The following is a 19,512-nucleotide window of genomic DNA, read 5'->3' as shown; positions in this document are numbered from 1 at the left end:
CTTTCCTTATAAAAGTTCAGACTTGCTTACATCAGAAAGCTATCAAATCACGGGGATGCAGTAATTATGATGGCTTATGGCACATGGTTGGATAAAGTTTAAAAATCTAACATACCTTGCTCAGATTTATTTTCCTTATCATGAGAATTATGCTTCCTACTGTCCAACTGAACACCAAAGGCACTCCCCAGGGAAGTTGATGTTTTGGGATATGAAACTTCCATCACATTGACGTGGCAGTTGGTAGGGCAGAAATCACTGCTGTGCAATGGGGAGATTTTAGATTTGGCCTGTTTAAAGGTGGGCCAGGCTCTATTCTTCAGTACACGAGAAAACTGTAAATTAAAGGAAAAAATAAAAAGAACTGAACATAGTAATAACCCAAACAATTCACTTGCATCATCTGGATTGAAATCAAAAGAAAATGAAGTCATGTCAGCTGGAACAAGTCATTTGTAGAGATTAAATTGTTATTTCAAAACATTCTTAAGAAAACAAAGCAATATATGCCACAAATACAAACAATTCCTTTGAAACTGATTGCAAGTTAGTGGATAAAAGAAATGAATGTTCTAGGACTCAAATCCACAGGCTCCTAGTAGCTGAGAGAGTATGAAGGAGAAACCGGCATTGCACGACACCAAGAAAGGAACTAGGTTTTTAAAGCGAGACAAGGTGACAGAATAGAGTGGCTGTCTGGGTCAAGGGCAGAAGATAGGATTATTCCCATTGTAGTCAGAAAGTCAATTTAAAGTATCAGTCTACGTATAAGTCAGACAGCAATGTGTGGAGCTGTTGACCCAGGCTGGCAGGACATGGGGAGACTGATGCAGATCGAACTGCACTTTCCACTCTCCTGCTAATCAGCACTGAGCACTTGGTCAGGATCAGCCTGAAGACGGGTGTGGACCCTGTTTTTAGGTCGTTGAGAATAAAGTGATACTCAGGTGGTCTCAGTGACCTCCGCGTGTAGCCACTCCACTGCTTAAACCCTTGCAATGGGTTCCATTACTATCTCAAGCTCTCTCTCCTTGCTCCCTCTGCTCCTTCTGGCCCTCACTCAGTTCCCCTCTCCTACCACCTCCTCACTCTGGACTTCTGCACAGCCTATTCAGTGAGCCTGGAATGCGCTTCTCCTCACTGCCAGCCTTACTCCCATGTGTCTATGAAGTTCTATCAAATCATCCAGGGGCCTTGTTTGAGCCCTGTCTAAGTTAAATCTCCCTGGCTATGTGCTAGTTTATGGCACGCAGCCTCCCCTTTTGGAAACCTTGTTAAAAATTATAAATAATTGTTTTATCCCATCACCTTTGGTAGACAGTAAGTGCTATGAGGGTAAAACGTGTCTGGTCTTGTGCACCATCAGTAGGTGTCTCATGGATTGAACGGAACTGTAGTTTCGAAAGCAAAGGAATAAGAGTCGCAGACCTGTGCTCTAGTTACAGTGGTCCCAGGAGCTGAAAAGACATTGAGCAAGTCACTGTCTTTTCCCATACTTAATAAAATAAGTAAAATAAGAGCTATGAATTAAATAATCTCTGTATTGTTCTTGCTCTAAATTATTCTTGCTTGAAAACTATCCCCCTGATCCTACCTATTTATACTAATAGTAGGGTAATCATTTGGACACTGAAAAGAATAGAGCATAAAGATAACCACAGGTAACTGTCTAAATTTTTGATGTGAAATTCAAGAATATAAAAAATCACATCTTATAAACAGAAGCCAACCATTAGAGTATGAACTATCTTACATGAATATTTAACTGTTTTCAAATCACATGTCAGAAGCTGTGGGCTCCAAAAAGACTAGCACATGGTAGGCATCTAAACGGAACTGGTTTTAAATACATAAAACTTAACAAAATCGTTAAAAAATTTGATAATTATACATAGTGAAAATATCCCAAACACGAAAAGTTAGGAAGGAATTTACAGAATATCTAATTTTCCCACTTACTTTACTAATATAGAACCTGTCTTGGAGACTTATAAAGCTTAGACCTAGTATTTAAGGCTAGACAAAAACTTCTAGTCAGACGTTCTTTTCCACTGTTGTTGCATGGGGGAAATTTCAGACGAGGCTCCCAGGACACACACAAAGGCCCAGAAATTAAGTTTATTATGTCATAGTGCCCACCATATTACGCAGTTAAGTTTTTCATGCCTTCTGTCATTTCAACCAATTCAAAGGTATATAAACAGAGGCATCTATTCCAGATCCTGTGCTAAATTCAACAGGCACAGCCCATGCCCTCATGGAGTTCACGTTCTAGTACGGGAAACAGGTAAAAACAAGTCATTAGAAATTAAAGTAAGTGCTAAGACGTGGACAGGGTGATGTGATGAAGTGTTACTGCAGTGAGGAGAGAGCCCCTTGCCAGTGCAACCTCTTTCTCACAGCTTTCTCACATGGATTTCAACACAAATGCTTCTGAACAGTACCCTCCCCACCCTATATACTCAGGAAGGGGAGAGAAACCATGGGTCTGAATGTACCTGAACTCTTTAAAAAGAGTAGGGAAACGGACTTGGCCCAGTGGTTAGGGCGTCCGTCTACCACATGGGAGGTCCGCGGTTCAAACCCCGGGCCTCCTTGACCCGTGTGGAGCTGGCCCATGAGTGGAGCTGGCCCATGCAAGGCACTGATGCACGCAGGGAGTACCGTGCCGCGCAGAGGTGTTCCCCACGTAGGGGAGCCCCATGCATAAGGAGTGCGCCCGTAAGGAGAGCCGCCCAGCGCGAAGAAAAGTGCAGCCTGCCCAGGAATGGCACCACCCACACTTCCCGTGCCACTACGACAACAGAAGCGGACAAAGAAACAAGACGCAGCAAATAGACACAGAGAACAGACAACGGGGGGGGGGGGGGGGGGGGAATTAAATAAATAAAAATAAAAAGAGTAAAAGTCAGAAGAGAAGCTTCTCTTTAAGCAGTGCCTTGGAGAAGACAATTAAGAATTTAGCATGCCTTCCATCCTGGGGAGGCACTGGTGGGGTGGGGGCATTGGGAAGGGTCCCACAGTCATGGGCAGTAGAAATGAGCTGGACATATTTTGAGGATCAAAAATGTGCTCCTAATTTTAAAATGCCGTAGGACTGCATAGCACAATGAGCCCTAATATAAGCTATGGACTATGGTTAATAGCACCATTATAATAGTCTTTCCTCAGTCATAACAAAGGTGCCACACTAATGCAAGGTGTTAAGGGGAAGGCGTATATGGGGACTTTGTGTTGTTTTGTTTTCGTTTTTGGTATGATTTTTCTGTAAACCTACAACTTCTCTAATAAAAAAAAATACATATGTATATTAAAAAAAAGTGCTCCCAGACAAAAAGAGGAAAGCACACTAATTATACTGACCATGGTAGATGCATGAGAACCCATTATGATTATACCATAGTGGCTCTGTAAACACGAGCCTGCCTGTCTTTTTAGCAACAGCCAAGGGAACACTGGCCTTATTAATCTTCTGCTTTGGAGAAACTCAAGAGAAAAGGAAAAAAGGTCTTTTCCCTAAGTAAAAATTGCAATAGCAATAAAGGAAGGTACAGGGGGTGGGGGATGGGGTGGGGGATGAGTTAGGCGGCAGGGCTATTTGTGCACTGCTTAGCCCACCCCCACTGCAACTTTTATTCATTGATTCAACAATTATGTATTGAAGGCCCTCTGTGTGTCCAGCACCCTTCTAGTGTTGTTGGGAAACATCAGTAAATGAAACGATGCTTCCTATCCTCCCGGAGATTGCGTTCTAATGAGAGGAAAGCAAAGAGTAAATGTAATAAGAAAGCCAATTCTATAATGTTAGAAGAAAAATAAATGCAAATGACAAAAAGTAAATAAATAAACAAGTAGGGCTGGGTAAGGGGGTTGGGAGTGTCACAGGCAAAGTGTAGAATGGATTGCCCATTGTAATCAGGGTGGCTGGGGAAGCCTGCACGCAGAAGCTGACATCTGAGCACAGTCTTGAAGGAGGTGAGGGTTAGAAATGTAGATATCTCGAAGAGGAGCATTCCTGGCAGAGGAAAAGACCCAAGGGAGGAGTGGAGAAACCAGTGTGGTAAGAGCAGAGAGCAAGGGGGTTGGACAAAAGAGACAGGTTTGGAGGGGCAGGTGGGAGGGCACAGACCAGGTAGAGTCAAGGGCCACCAAGGACTTTGGCTTTTACTGTGACTGATATGCACAACTGCTGCAGGACAGGCTGTAGGTGGGCAAGGTGGGAGGCAGGGAGCCCACTTCCAGGAAAGGGATGATGGTGGCTGAGCCATGAGTAACAGAGGCAGTGAGAAAGGGCGGCACATATTGAAGGCAAAAAGTCAAGAGAACGGCTTAAGATGAAGAGTCAAGAAGGTAGTCAAGTGTTTTCTTCCTAGCAAGGAGGAGGATAAATTGTAATCTGAGATTGAAAAGACAGCAGATGGGTGAATTGCCTAGGGGTGGGGATTTAGGGTTTGATTTTGAACATGTCAAGTCTGAGATACTGCTTAGACTCAAAAGGACCAGGTTGCTGAATGAGAAGGCAAGAGGATCGGGAGTGGAGCAAGAAAAGGAGAAGGCCAAGACCCGAGCCCTGGTGCTCTACCAATTAAAAGGTCAGAAAGAAAAGGAGAAACCAGCACAGGAGATTGTGGATGAACCACGATGAGGAAGGACAAAAGCCAGGCAAGCTGTAGCGCCATAAAGAACTGCTAAATAGAAATTAGAACTGTGTCAGATCGTACTGAGACTAGGAATAACATGAGGACCCTGAACAGGACATTTGCTTTAGCAAGAAACAGGTCATTTGAAACCTTAAAAAGAGCCAATTCTTTTACCTGGAGGTGACTGGTGCCCACCTGGAGTGTGCTGAGGGAAATGGAAAGTGAGTAGTGAGACAAAAGGTATAGGCAGCAGTTATACAAAAGATATAGCATTTTCCATGAGACTTTCTATGAAGAGACCAAAGAAATGGAAGAGTAGGAAAAAGGGAGTACAGGGGTGAAGGAAAGTATTTCTTTTTTAAAATAGGTGATATTAAGGCACTTGTGTATATCGACAGGAATAATCCATTCTTAGAGCTGGAACTTCAGGTTTTTAATGGACTGACACTAATTCAATAAAAATTAAATTATTAATTCATTAATAATTGGATCATATTTAAATCCAATTAAAATCATAGTCATGTGACTAAAAGTAAAAAATAATAGAGAGGTAAGCTATCATTTTTCAGATACTTTCTTATTTCAATTAAACGTAAAAAACCCCACTAGCATGGAGTTTTTAATAAAAGATTTGCATTGGACTATTCTATTGGGAGGAGACATGGAGAGGGATTTTGCCCATACTTTTTCAGCACTATATTCTCAATCCATGTAGAATATCAAAAGTAAGACTTCCTATCCATTTTTGTCTAAATAGGAACAAGCTATGAATGCTCATTAAACATTTTTATTTGAGGAAGCATCCTATATACCAAAAATAAACCCAATTATGGAATTATTCAAAAACAGAATAATTAATCCAGAATTAAGAAGAGTCCTAAGAAAAATTTTGGGAGAAAGCATTCTTCCAAACGGGGCATATTTTTACATTTGAGTCGCCTACACATCCTGTCTCACAAAGAATAAATGCCTGATTATGAGTCATTCAGGTCTTCATTAAGGTCCAAACTCCTCTCATACATGTGCTAAAAAACAGCTGTGGTCTGTGCTGCAGGCCCAGCACCCAGGCTATAGAAAAACGACAAATCAACCGGTCCTTATTTTTAAAACCTAAAACTTTTAGTGTCATAATAATGTAAAGCCAGGAATCTGAGATTCTGGTTTCTATGGATACATTTTATTTTGCAAAAAAAACAGGGTGTGTGAAATCTTCATCTGGAAGAAAAATATGTTGCTAAAAATAGTTGAAGAGTAAATAAGTGGAAATTGTTTCATTTATATCAATTTGAAACATGAATGCAGCTAACCTTATATGACCAGGGCTATTATCTTAGGTATCTAATTCCTATTCAGAAAGGAAAGGTTCTCAGAATATTCTCTTGATAACTCTATTTCTCTATCTAGTGAGAAGGCAGTCAGTTATTTTAAATATGTTTACGATCAAGAAGGGCTGATGGAAAGGATAGCTTTTAAAGCACTTAGGTCCTAGGTGACTAAAAGTTTTTCTTTGTTTCTAAGTTAAAAATAAAAACAAAGAAGACAAGCTTCCCAGTCAAAAGACACAGATTGGCAGAATAAATAAAAAAGCATGATCCAACTATATGTTGTTTAGAACTACTCACCTTAGACCCAAAGACACCAATAGGCTGAAAGTGAAAGGATGGAAAAAGACAGTCCAAGCAAATAGTAATTAAAAAAGCATTAGGAAAGCTACACTAATATTGGACAAAATAGACTTTTATAAGAGACAAAGAAGGACACCATATACTAATAAAAGGGGCACTCCACCAAGAAGAATTAGCAATCATAAACATGTATGTACTTAACCACTATGGTTACCCCAAAATACATGAGGCAAACACTGGCAAAACTGAAGGGAGAAATAGACATCTCTACAGAAATAGTTGGAGACTTCAATATACCACTCTCATCAGTAGATAGAACACCTAGACAGAAGATCAATAAGGAAACAGAACTTGAATAATATGAGAAATGAACTAAACCTAAAAGACATGTATAGAACACTGCATCCCAAAACAGTAGGATACAGTTTCTCCTCAAGTGCACATGGATCGTTCTCCAGGATAGACCACATGTTGGGTAACAAAACAAGTCTCAATAAATATAAAAAGACTGAAATTATATGAAGTATCTTTTCTAACCATAATTGAATGAAGTTAGAAATAAGTGGGAAGCTGACTTGGCCCAATGGATAGGGTGTCCACCTACCACATGGGAGGTCTGAGGTTCAAACCCCGGGCCTCCTTGACCCGTGTGGAGCTGGCCCATGCGCAGTGCTGATGCACGCAAGGAGTGCCCTGCCACGCAGGGGTGTCCCCCACGTAGGGGAACTCCATGTGCAAGGAGTGCGCCCCATAAGGAGAGCTGCCCAGCATGAAAGAAAGTGCAGCCTGCCCAAGAATGGTACTGCACAGACGGAGAGCTGACACAAGATGATGCAACAAAAAGAAACACAGATTCCCGGTGCCGCTGATAAGGATAGAAGTGGTCACAGAAGAACACGCAGCAAATGGACACAGAGAACAGACAAGTGGGGGAGTGAAAGGGAGAGAAATAAAAATTAAAAAAAAAAACAGAAATAAGTAAAAGGCAGAGAACTGGAAAACCACATATATATGTAAGTTAAACAGACACTCAAACAATCAGGAGATCAAAGAAGAAATTGCAAGGGAAATCAGTAAATCTCTTCAGGAGAATGTAAACGAGAGCAAATTGTATCAAAACTTATGGGAAAATTTATTGATCTAAATGCTTACATTAAAAAAGAAGAGGGAAACAGATGTGACTCAAGTGATTGGACTCCTATCTACCATATAGGAGGTCCAGGGTTCAATTCCCGGGCCTCCTTGTAAAAGGCAAACTGGCCCATGTGGCAGGCTGGCCTGTGCGGAGTGCTGGTTCAAGTGGAGAGCTGGTACAGTAAGACGATGCAACAAAAAGAAACACAGAGGAGAGACAATAAGAGACGCAGAAGACCTGGGAGCTGAGGAGGCGCAAGAGATAGAGCACCTCTCTCCCACTCTGGAAGGTCCCAGGATTGGTTCCCAGTGCTGCGTAAAGAGAAGACAAGTAGACACAGAAGAACACACAGTGAATGGACACAGGGAACACAGGGAGCAGACAGCAAGTGCAAAACACTGGGGGGGGGGGGGTTGGGTTGTGTGTGTTAGAAATAAATAAATCTTTAAAAAAAAAGAGCTAAAATTCAAAGATGTAACAGTACACCTGTAGGAATTAGAAAAAGAAGAGTGAACTAATGCCAAAGGAAGGGAAAGAAATATCAAAGATTAGAGGAGAGGAACAGATGTAGCTCAAGCAGTTGAGTGCCCACTTCCCAAATGGGAGGTCCTAGGTTCTGTTCCTGGTGCCTCCTGAAAAAACAAAAAGCAAAACAAATGGCTTCCCAACTCAGGGAAGCCATTGTGGCTCAGTAGCTGAGTGCCAGCTTCCTACATATGAGGTTCCGGGTTCAATCTCCAGTCCCTGGCACCTCAGGAAAAAAAAAAGATTAGAGGAGAAACAAATGAAATTGAGAATAAAATATAATAGAAAGAATTCACGAAACCAAAAGTTGGTTTGTTGAAAAGATCAATAAAATTGACAAGCCCTTAGCTAGACTGACAAAGAAAAAAGGAGGGAAGACAAATAAAATCAGAGAGACTTAAAATTACTACTGACCCAACAGAAATAGAAAGGTTCATAAAAGGATACTACAAACAACCATATACCAACAAATTAGATAATCTGGATGAAACAGACAAATTCCTAGAAATACACAAACAACCTACACTGACTATACAAGAAATAGAATGCCTCAACAAACCAATTAGAGACAAAGAGACAGAATCAGTCATCAAATACCTCCCAGCAAAGAAAAGCCAGTACCAGATGGCTTCACAGGTGAATTCTACCAATCATTCCAAGAAGAATTAATATCAATCCTGCTCAAACTCTTACAAAAAATTGAAGAGGAGGGAATAGTATCTAACTCACTCTCTAAGGCCTGTTTCACCCTAATACCAAAGCCAGATAAAGATACCACAAGTAAAGTCAATTAGACCAATTTCTCTTACGAATACAGATGCAAAAATCCTCAACAAAATACTAGTAAATAGAACCCAACAGCACGTCAACATAATTTTACACCATATCATGTGGGTTATATCCCAGGTATGCAAGGGTAGTTCTACATATGAAAATTAATGTAATATATCATATTAATAAAACAAAGGGTAAAAAACATTGATCATCTCCATTGATGCAGAAAAGGCATTTAACCAAATTCAGCACCTTCTCTTGATAAAAGTTAGAAAAAATGGAAATAAAAGGAAATTTCCTCAACATGATAAAGGGGATATAAGAAGAATCCACAGCTAACACCATACTCAATGGTGAAAGACTGAAAGCTTTCTCTCTAAGATCTGGAACAAGGAAAGGATGCTTGCTGTCACCACTGCTACTGAACCTAATACTAGAAGTTCCAGCCAGAGCAATTGGGCAAGAAAAATAAATAAAAGGCATCCAAACTGGAAAGGAAGAAGTAAAATTTTCACTATTTGTAGATGTCATGATCCTATATAGAAAGTCCTGAAAAATCTAGAGCAAAGCTACTAGAACTAATAAATGGATTCAGCAAAGTGGTGGGTTACAAGACAAACACAAAAATCATTAGTTTCTATACACAAATAATGAGCAGGCTGAAGAGGAAATCATGGGAAAAAATTCCGTTTACTAGAGCAACTAAAAAAATCAAATATCTAGACATAAATTTAACAAATGATGTAATGGACCTGAAACACAAAACCATAAAACATTCCTAAATTAAATAAATGGATGGACATTCTGTGTTCATGGATTAGAAGACTAAATATTGTTAAGATGTCAATGCTACCCAAAATGATCTGCAGATTCAACACAATCTCAACAAAAATTTCAACAGCCTACTTTGCAGAAATAGAAAAGCCAATTATCAAATTTATTTGAAAGGGTAAGGGAGTCCAAACAGCCAAAAACATCTTGATTAGAAGAGCAATGTTGGAGGACTCACACTTCCTGAATTTAAAACATATTACAGAGAAGTGGACACGGCTCAACTGATAGAGCATCAGTCTACCATATGGAGGGTCCAGGGTTCGATCCCCAGGGCCTTCTGACTCGTATGGTGAGCTGGCCCATGCGCAGTGCTGCTGCGCACAAGGACTGCCATGCTACGCAGGGGCATCCCCATGTAGAGGTGCCCCACACGCAAGGAGTGTGCCCCACAAGGAGAGCCACCCCATGTGAAAAAAGCACAGCCCAACCAAGAGTGGTGCCATATACACGGAGAGCTGACGCAGCAAGATGATGCAATAGAAAAAAAAAAAAAAGACGCAGTTTCCCAGTGCCACAGGATAATGCAAGTGGACACAGAAGAACACACAGCGAATGGGCACAGAGAGCAGACAATGGGGGGGGGGGAGAGATATTTTAAAAATAAAGCATATTACAAAGCTACAGTGGTCAAAACAGCATGGAAATGGCACAAGGATAGATATATCAACTGATGGAATAGAAATGACTGTTCAGAAATAATCTCTCACGTGTACGGCCAAATGATTTTTGACAAGGCTGTCAAAAGCACTCAGTTGGGAAAGAATAACCTCTTCAACAAATGGTGCTGGGAGAACTGGATATCCATATGCAAAAGAATGAAAGAGGAACCTTATTTCACACTATATACAAAAATTAACTCAAAATGGATCAAAGCCCTAAATATAAGAGCCAGGACTATAAAACTCCTATAAGAAAATAAAGGGAATCACCTTCAGGATCTTGTGTTAGGCAATGGTTTCTTAGACTTTCTACCAAAAGCACAAGCCATGAAAGGAAAAACAGATAAATGGGGCCTCCTCAAAATTAAACACTTTAATCCTCAAAGGACTTTGTCACAAAAGTGAAAAGACAACATAATCAATGGGAGAATATACATGGAAATCACATATCTGATAAAGATTTATTATCCAGAATATATAAAGAAATCCTTCAATTCAACATGAAAAAGACAAACAACCCAATTTATAAATGGGCAAAAAACTTGAATAGACATTTCTTCAAGGAAGATATACAAATGGCTAAAAAGTGCATAAAATAAAAAAATGTGCAACATCACTAGTTATTAGGGAAATAAATAAAAACCACAATGAAATATCATTTTTACACCCACTAGAATACCTACTGTTAAAGAAAAACAACAGGAAATTTTAAGTGTTGAAGAGGATGTGGAGAAATAGGAACACATTCATAGCTGGAAGGAACGTAAAATGGTGCAACCACTGTAGAAAACAGCACAGAAATTCCTCAGGAAGCTAAGTACAGGAATTACCATATGACCTGTCAATCCCACTACTATGTATATATGCAGAATTGAAAGCAGGGACTTGGACAGATATTTGCACACCAATGTTGATAATGACATTATTCACAATTGCCAAAAGATGGAAGTAACTCATGTTCACTGACTGATGAATGGATAAACAAAATGTGGTATATATAGACTATGGAATATTATTCAACTGTAAAAAGGAATGAAGTCCACGGGAAGTGGCTGTGGCTCAACCAGTTGAGCTACCATCTACCATATGGGAGGCTCTGGGTTTGCATCCCGGGGGGCTCCTTGTGAAGGCAGGTTCGCCTGCACACCGTGGAGCGCCGCCCAGCCCACAGATGCTGCAGAGTGTAGCCTGGCCCACAGACAACACGGAGAGCAGACTCAGCAAGGTGACGCAACAAAAAAGGGAGATAAGTAAAAAAACACAGAAGAGCACGCAGTGAATGGACAGAGAGAGCAGACAGCAAGCAAGTCGCAAGGGAGGGGGTGTGTATAAATAAATAAATAGACACAGAAGAATGCAAAGTGAGTAATAATAAAAAAAAGAATGAAGTCCTGATGCATGCAACAATGTGGATGAACCTTGAGGATATTATGCCAGATACAAATGGACAAATATTGTATAATCTCACTGATATCAACTATTTATGATAAGCAAACTCGAGGGTTTAGAATTTACAATATAGATTACAATATAGACTGAGGGTAGAGAAAGGGGAGTTTATGCTTAATTTGTTCAGAATTTCTATTTAGCTTTATTGTAAACCTTTGGAAATGGGTGGTGGTGATGGTAGCACATTATTGTGAGTGTAATTAATAGCACTGAGTTATATATGTGAATGTGGTTAAAAGTGGAAACTTCAGGTCCTATATATAAGTACAACAAGAACTAAAAGATAAAACATAAAAATATATAGCCCAGTGAACCCTACTGTAGTTGACAGACCATATTTAATAGTATAATTAACTGAAAGTTCTTTCATGAATTATAACAGATGTATGACAATAAGACAGGTGTTAATAAGAAAGTGGTATATGGGGAGAAATACCCCTAATGTAAACTATGGATGGATAGTTAATAGTACTATTTAAATATCTTTCATTAATTGTAACAAAGGTACCACACTAATCCAAAGTGCCAACAATAGAGGGGTATATTGGAATTTTGTAGTTTTTACATAATTTTTCTGTAAGCCTACAATTTCTCTAATTTAAATAAAAAATAAATAAAATAAAATAAATTAAATTATTTTAAAATAAAATATTATTGAAAATAAATTCAAAAAATAATATAGGATATCTTTCACAGGCCTGTGTATTAGATGTTTAAGTAAATTGCTTCACACAGTGGCTAGAACATAAACTCTCTTAATTGATAGCTACTACTGTTAAAAAATAGTACAAGTGTTTTAAAAGTGCTATCGTCAATTGTAACAAATGTTTCACAACAATGCAAAGTGTATTTTTTCATGATTGTTCTGTACATCCAAAACTTCTCTAATAAAAAAAATTAATAAAATAAAAACAAATGAGACAGCATTCCACAGGCTGCTACTTGCAACTTTATGCAAATCTTTAACTTGTCAAAGAAGCAGGATAAGAGTCAGTAAACATTCCTATTTTGAGGCACATACAGGGAAGATCTTTCCATAACTGAGTAATATTACTCTTTTCAGATAAAACACTGCTCATTAGTCAGTCCATCTTTGCTTTAAAAGCCTCCCAGACTCCCAGTTACTCCTGAGTAAATAGGAGACATTTCTCATTCACCAGGAAGACATTTTTGAGAATCCCCCAAATTTAGGAGAAAAAAAAACACGCACCAAAGCCCTGCACCATTTAATTCTAATGTCCCACAATACACACTCCTCATTTTACATCAAATTGCATTAGACCAAGTAAAGTTACCTTCTTTATCTGCCATAACAAAGTCATTATAAAACTGTGTGTGTGTATATATATATATATTTACCTCCTACCCAAATCTTGAATTGATCCTTTTTTCTCCATCTCCAGTATGTCTACCCCAGTCCAAGTCACCAACTTGTTCTCGGCAGGTTTTAGACTAATTAGTACTCTCCCCACTTTCAGAGTACTAATTCTTTCCCCCACACTTTCTCCATAGAAAGAGATTTTCTTACAAGCAAATCTCATTGTGCCATTCCAAAATACTTCAAAAACATGACTTTGTCAGTTTTCTTTTATAACTGCACCTAAATGAAATCCTCCTTCTAATCCTGGGAATTTGCCAATTCTGCGTTATAAACATCATCCTCATTCCTGCATTTTTACCTTTAATTGTGATATTCCCTTTTATGTAAGTGCCATCTCACCACCTCTTCACCTAACATACCCATCCAACTTATAAGAGCATTTGCTGACACCCTTGTCATCAGAACCAAGCTGTTTAGTACATTTGAGCAGAATGTCAAGCACAGGTAAACAAGCAACATCTAGCTTTAGGATAAGAGGGAGGAGAGTTCAAATTCCAGTGTTGTCACCAGTTGTATGACTTTGGGCAAATTGTTTGACCAATCTGAGCCTCAGTAACTTCACTGATACAATGGGTATGTCTATCTCATATCACTGTTTTGGTGAGATTATACAAACTATATAACATCTCAAAAATGCCCAATATGTGGTAGCACAAACTTAAATTTAAGGGAACGCCGTCATATAGATCAGGGCTGTATGGTGCCAGTGCATTCAGTCATTTGTGGTGGCACCTTCTAGCTGGTTTGTAGCCAGCATTATTATCTCACATATTTTGACCTTTCGTCCCAAGTGGGTTCTAAGTGTGGGAGGGCAAGAGTTCCTCAGTAACTCTTCTTTTTAGCAAAGATTTATTTATATTTCTGCCCCCCTTCCCCGTCCCCGGCCCCAGTTATCTGTTCTCTGTGTCCATTCGCTTTGTGTTCTTCTGTGTCTTCTATTCTTGTCAGTGGCACCGGGAATCTACATCTCTTTTTGTTGTGTCATCTTGCTGCGTCAGCTCTCCATGTATGCGGTGCCATTCCTGGGCAGGCTGCACTTTTTTCGCACAGGGTGGCTCTCCTTGCGGGGCGCACTCCTTGCATGTGGGGCTCCCTCCTTGCATGTGGGGCTCCCCTACATGGGGACACCGCTGCATGGCATGGCACGCCTTGCACGCATCAGCACTGCGTGCGGGCCAGCTCCACACGGGTCAAGGAGGCCCTGGGTTTGAACCCTGGACCTCCCATGTGGTAGGTGGACACCCTATACATTGGGCCAAGTTCGTTTCCCTGAGTAACTCTTATGCAATGCCCTTTGCCTAAATAAAAAGTAAGCAATTACTAAAAGTAGTTCCCTATTCTTCCTGTCCCATCTTTCAACAAATTTGCTTTCATGAAATGGTGTTTTCGTCTTATGTCATTGGCTTTTATCAGAGGTAGCATTAAAGAAATATCTGACAGAAAATGAACTGTGGGTTCTTCTGCAGGGATATATTTATGGGCAAGGCCTGTGATATTTTTTTAGTGTCATCTCTATTAAGTCTCTCATAAGAGAATATTTTTTCATGAAACTTCGTGCAAGAAAAGCTATGTTTCTCTTAAGAAACATGCATTTTTCAGACAGGTACTCATAAGCATGTAATAGACTGTTTCCCTTTTCATTTTGCCTACCAGGGAGCTGAAAGCCAAAGTGAGCATTCGATGTTAGCAACTACATGGAATTTTGGACCTGCTTACCTGTGACCTTTTTATCCTGGTGGTCTAGACCATCTATTCTAATATAGCCTTTCTCTGTATAAACACTGCTAATTATCCCCAAGTATCCATTCACCCTTCCTAGTAATAAAATCCCTAGGTTCTAGCTGGGCACACAGACCCTATATTGAGAGTAAATTTCCCAGTTTCCCTTGCGCTAAATGTGGCCCTTTGATGAGTAGGATATGAGCAGGAGTGATATGAACAGCAGCTGGGTTATGTCCTCAGTAAGAAACTCTTGACTCTCCACTCTTTCCCCTCCTAAGGGGCTTTAACAGACACGCGTGGTGGGCCAGCCTTGACCCTGCAGAAGAGGGCAATATCCTAGGGGAGAAAGCAAGACTATGAATCCCTAAAAGATCATCAAGCACAGGTGCCATATCCCCATGGACTCCTATCAGGTTGGACTTTTATATGAGTGAGAAATACTTCCTTGTTTTCAGTCAGTGTTATCTGGTCCTTTTAGAAGCAAGTGAGTCAATATCCTACCTAATATACCCTAATCCCAATAAAAAAAAAAATAACTTATTGGTTACCTTTTTTCATGTATATTTCTTTAAGCTACATCAAATCCTTTTGCTGTGTGGAAGAATGGAGAGAAGTAGGTAAAAAGAAAAGCAAAGAGAATTGATAATACAGAAGTTATGAGTTCTACACTCAGAATCCGTGGCACCCAAATCACAGCTTATATAGTCCCATCTCTGAAATTAAATGATTCTCTTTTTTAAGATGTCTTCAGAGGAGAATGACGCTAATTTGCATTTGTCTAGAACTTCTGAATTTTACTTTAAAGCACCATCACATCTTACAAAGGAAGGAGAAGTAAAAGGAGAACATTTTGTCCTTCAACTCCAGGAAGTCATATTCCTGAAATCTTTTCCAAACACAAACAGGTGAATTGAGCCCAGTGTTCACGGAGAGATTAACACAGAACCTCCAAGTGTAAGCAGTGATCTTGAATATTACTTTTTCCCTTCCTGTGAAAGGACTTTTAAAAACTTATAATAGCAATACACATTCAATCAAACAAGTTAAATATAATTGGAAAGGTTTAGGGGGAAAAATAATCCCTTGTCCAATTGCCCCATTTTCCCTGAGGTCTCTCAAGTAATCATTCTCACATACCTGTTTTCATACAGACATATATAGACATATGTGGGCTTATTTACCACTTACTCTATTTGGAACAAAATTCCAAAACATATACAGTTAGCTCATATTCATATACATCAAAATAAATATTTCCTAGTAAGGTTGCACCAAATGTTAAGCAACAAATCTCATTTTGTGGGAAGTACTTTAATTAACTTATCTTCTTCTACTGATATAAATAGAAAAAAGAAAATTTAAACCTGCTTGTGGTATACTGAATTATATGTCCCAACATAGACATGTCCTTTATCTTTGCATTCCTGTGGGTACCAGCCCATATAAACAGGATCTCTTGAAAACAGTATTCTTAGTTAAGGTGTGGTCCAGCTGAATTGGGATGGGTCTTAAGCCATATTACTGGAAGCCTTATTATGAGAAGAAACCAGAAGTCAGAGAAAGCCACAAGGAGGAGCAAGAAGCCAAAAGAGCAGGCACAGGGAGAATAGTCACCATGCGATGGAAGGCACTTTACCTTTTTATAGCTAGATATTCTCTGACATATGTGCTCAAGTTTTTCACTGCACATGGTGCTGAATTTACTCTGAAGGTCGGTAGGGATCACTTCATTTAAAGAGCTCAGGCTAGTGCAGTTCTGTACAAAATGATCGTCACTTTTAGCCAGGGCTTCAAGGATCTGTAGTAATGAAAACAAACACATAGGCATACATGTAAATGGGAACAAAACAAAAGGAAACAAGACAATTTTTAAAAAGCTTCAAAATTGGTCAAATAAAGCTTTCATAATTTGATGATAGACGGTGACTTTTCTTGGCGCTCCTCTTTTAGTAGTCTGGGATTTCTATGCTCAGTAAATCACGGGCACAAAGTGACTGACTTGTCTGTTTGGGCTGAGCTGTTTTGCTTTCCACTGGCTGTAAAAGCTTGCTTGGGGGAGGCAAGTGGACTTCAAAGACTCCCTGCTGGATAAGTCAATACACTCAGCTGTGGGAACACATTCCCTAAATTTCAGTCGGAGTTACTCAGAACATTTATTTATATTTCTTGTCAATTTGGTAGTAGAAAGAGCCCAGCATACAATGTGCCTCTAAAAAATGTTTGCTAATGGAATGAATAAATGGGAAGAAATTATCTTTCTAAGGTGCAAATCAATGTCACCCAAATTGTCAGAGCTCAATCTGACAAAATCATCAGACAAAGGCATCACATGATGTTTTCAATTAGTGAATTGTTTTTGTCTATTTGATCAATTCATAAGACAGCTTTTGTACATACATGTTTGTGTGTGTCATATATCATTGAGAACTCCCAATGAATTAAGAATTTATGCTATATTTGCATGTAGCATTTATGATTGTCCAAAGATCACACATATCATACCTGTTTTTACAGTATTGTGTGAGATTTCAGATATATAGATGATAGATGATAGATGTGAAGTTTATTTGAGCTCCTTTACCAGCCCCACTTTTCTGTCATGAAGAATATGGAGGGTGATTTTGTCTAATCACTGGTCTAGAAATTAGAGCTGGCTTTATCATTAGCAGTAAGACTTTGGTTAAATTTCTTAAATTTTTTGTCTTTATGTGTAAAATGGAAATGGTATTTGCAGTACTAGCTTTTGCATTGGTCATATATAAAATAAATCTGTAATTTTGTGAACTTGAAATAGCTAGAAAATGAGATAAAATAATTACAGTAACTGGATCCCAAACTCTTAGATGGATCCTCCTAATAGTAATGTACTTGGAAAGGGGGTTGCAATTTGAAGATATATACTTTACATCAATTGATACATACTGTGGTACAATATCATCATAATGATGGGATTTTTTTTAAGTTGACTTTCAGATTATAAAAAATATATATTATTTTTTAAAATATTGTATTTGGAGCTCTATATTAATTGCTCCAATTAAATTTTTTTAATGTTATAAATGCTAAATCTCTCTTAACTATACACATTTGAAACAAAAATTGAAGTGTAGAAATAAAGGTAGGGAAGCTATGTCTCAAAATAAAAATAAAAGTAGGGAAACAATGTCCCATTTTTCTTATTATATCTGAGTTATCCTAAGATGATATAAAAGCAGAAAGAATAACCAAAGCACAGACCTGTGGAGGACACAGTGGGAGTTTGATTGATTTACCCTGTAGAAAGGTCATGAAAAGCAAGCACAGGGTAATTTCTCCCTCCCCATATGTTATCTCCATTTGGTGACGACTCCCTCCCTCCCTATCTTGTTGGAAACGATGATGTCCCTATGTCCCTATGATGATGTCTTCCCAGCCAAGAAGTATATAAATGCTTGCAGATCTATTCAGAAACTGACCTTATCAGATAAACATGAGACAACAGAATTTGACATCTTGTCACGTGTTTCACTACTTCAAATACTCTTCAGAGGATTGTGTGCCTTAAAAAAAGTACCACCTCTCATGAAAATCATCTGAAAGGTATTCACGATGCTGAATTAATAGACATAGCAAACTCAAGTGTAGTGAAGACTTCATCACGGTCGGTACCTAACACTCTCCTAGACAAAAGTACCATCTACTTTAATTCTGGCTTCTAAACAGGACCAATAAAAAGGAAGACTGTATGTTTAATGAGTCATGGGGAGAAAATAAATAAAAACTAAAAAGAGGTTGAATGAGCTGCCAGTTCATTTTTTTTAAAAAAGCTGAGAGGGGAGCACAATTCAGTTGCCTTCTTTTCTTTTTTTTTTTTTTGTATCCATTATTTCATTTATTTATTTGTTTGTTTTATGAATAAGTGTTCCATTTACTTTTTTCATTTTATAATGGATAGCTATAACAGATGGCTAAGTGTTCTTTAACTATGGTTTTTTTAAAATTAAAGTTAATAGACCACAAGGTCCAAAGAAGAAATAGAAATGGCTAAAAAGCACATGAAAAAATGCTCCAAATCTCTAGCTATCAGGGAAATGCAAATCAAAACTACAATGAGATACCATCTTACTCCCATAAGATTGGCAGCTATGAAAAAAACAGAAGAATACAAATGCTGGAGAGGATGTGAAGAAATGGGAACACTCATCCACTGCTGGTGGGAATGCAGAAGGATCCAACCATTCTGGAGGACAGTTTGGCAGTTTCTCAAAAAACTAACCATAGATTTGCCATATGACCCAGCAATACCACTGCTGGATATATACCCAGCAGAACTGAAAACAAGGACACAAACTAATATATGCACACCAATGTTCATAGCAGCATTGTTCACTATCACCAAAAGTTGGAATCAACCCAAATGCCCATCAACAGATGAGTGGATCAATAAAATGTGGTATATACACACAATGGAATACTACTCGGCTTTAAGAACAAATACACTACAAACACATGTGATAACATGGATGAATCTTGAGAACCTTATGCTGAGTGAAGCAACCCAGGCATTGAAGGACAAATACTACATGACCTCAATGATATGAAATAAGCAAGATGCCTCAGAGAGCTAGAGACTAGAAGATAGGCTTACAGGAAATTGGGGAGTGGAGGAAGGATGTGAGCCGATGTCTGCAGGGGTGGAATCTATGATGAGCTGGTGGTAAGTATGAGCACAAAGAAGAGATAAAATGGAGGCAAGGGGTTGCTTTTGGGTGGGGCTTTGCGGGTTTGA

The 19,512-nt window shown here is 38.9% G+C and overlaps 1 protein-coding gene across 1 annotated transcript in view; it reads right to left on the bottom strand.

Moving 5' to 3' along the window:
- PREX2 (phosphatidylinositol-3,4,5-trisphosphate dependent Rac exchange factor 2) overlaps nt 1–19,512 on the bottom strand; it is a 328,672-nt gene that overhangs the window by 133,598 nt on the left and 175,562 nt on the right. Inside the window, exons 23-24 of the mRNA XM_058275621.2 lie at nt 16,381–16,542; nt 116–335 (exon numbers count right to left, since the gene is read on the bottom strand). Coding sequence (XP_058131604.1) covers nt 116–335; nt 16,381–16,542 — 382 coding nt within the window. The remainder of the gene's footprint in view (nt 1–115; nt 336–16,380; nt 16,543–19,512) is intronic.

This window comes from Dasypus novemcinctus, chromosome 14, assembly GCF_030445035.2.
Source record: "Dasypus novemcinctus isolate mDasNov1 chromosome 14, mDasNov1.1.hap2, whole genome shotgun sequence".
Taxonomy (NCBI): Eukaryota; Metazoa; Chordata; class Mammalia; order Cingulata; family Dasypodidae; genus Dasypus; species Dasypus novemcinctus.
This window is presented reverse-complemented; position numbering and strand designations above follow the sequence as displayed.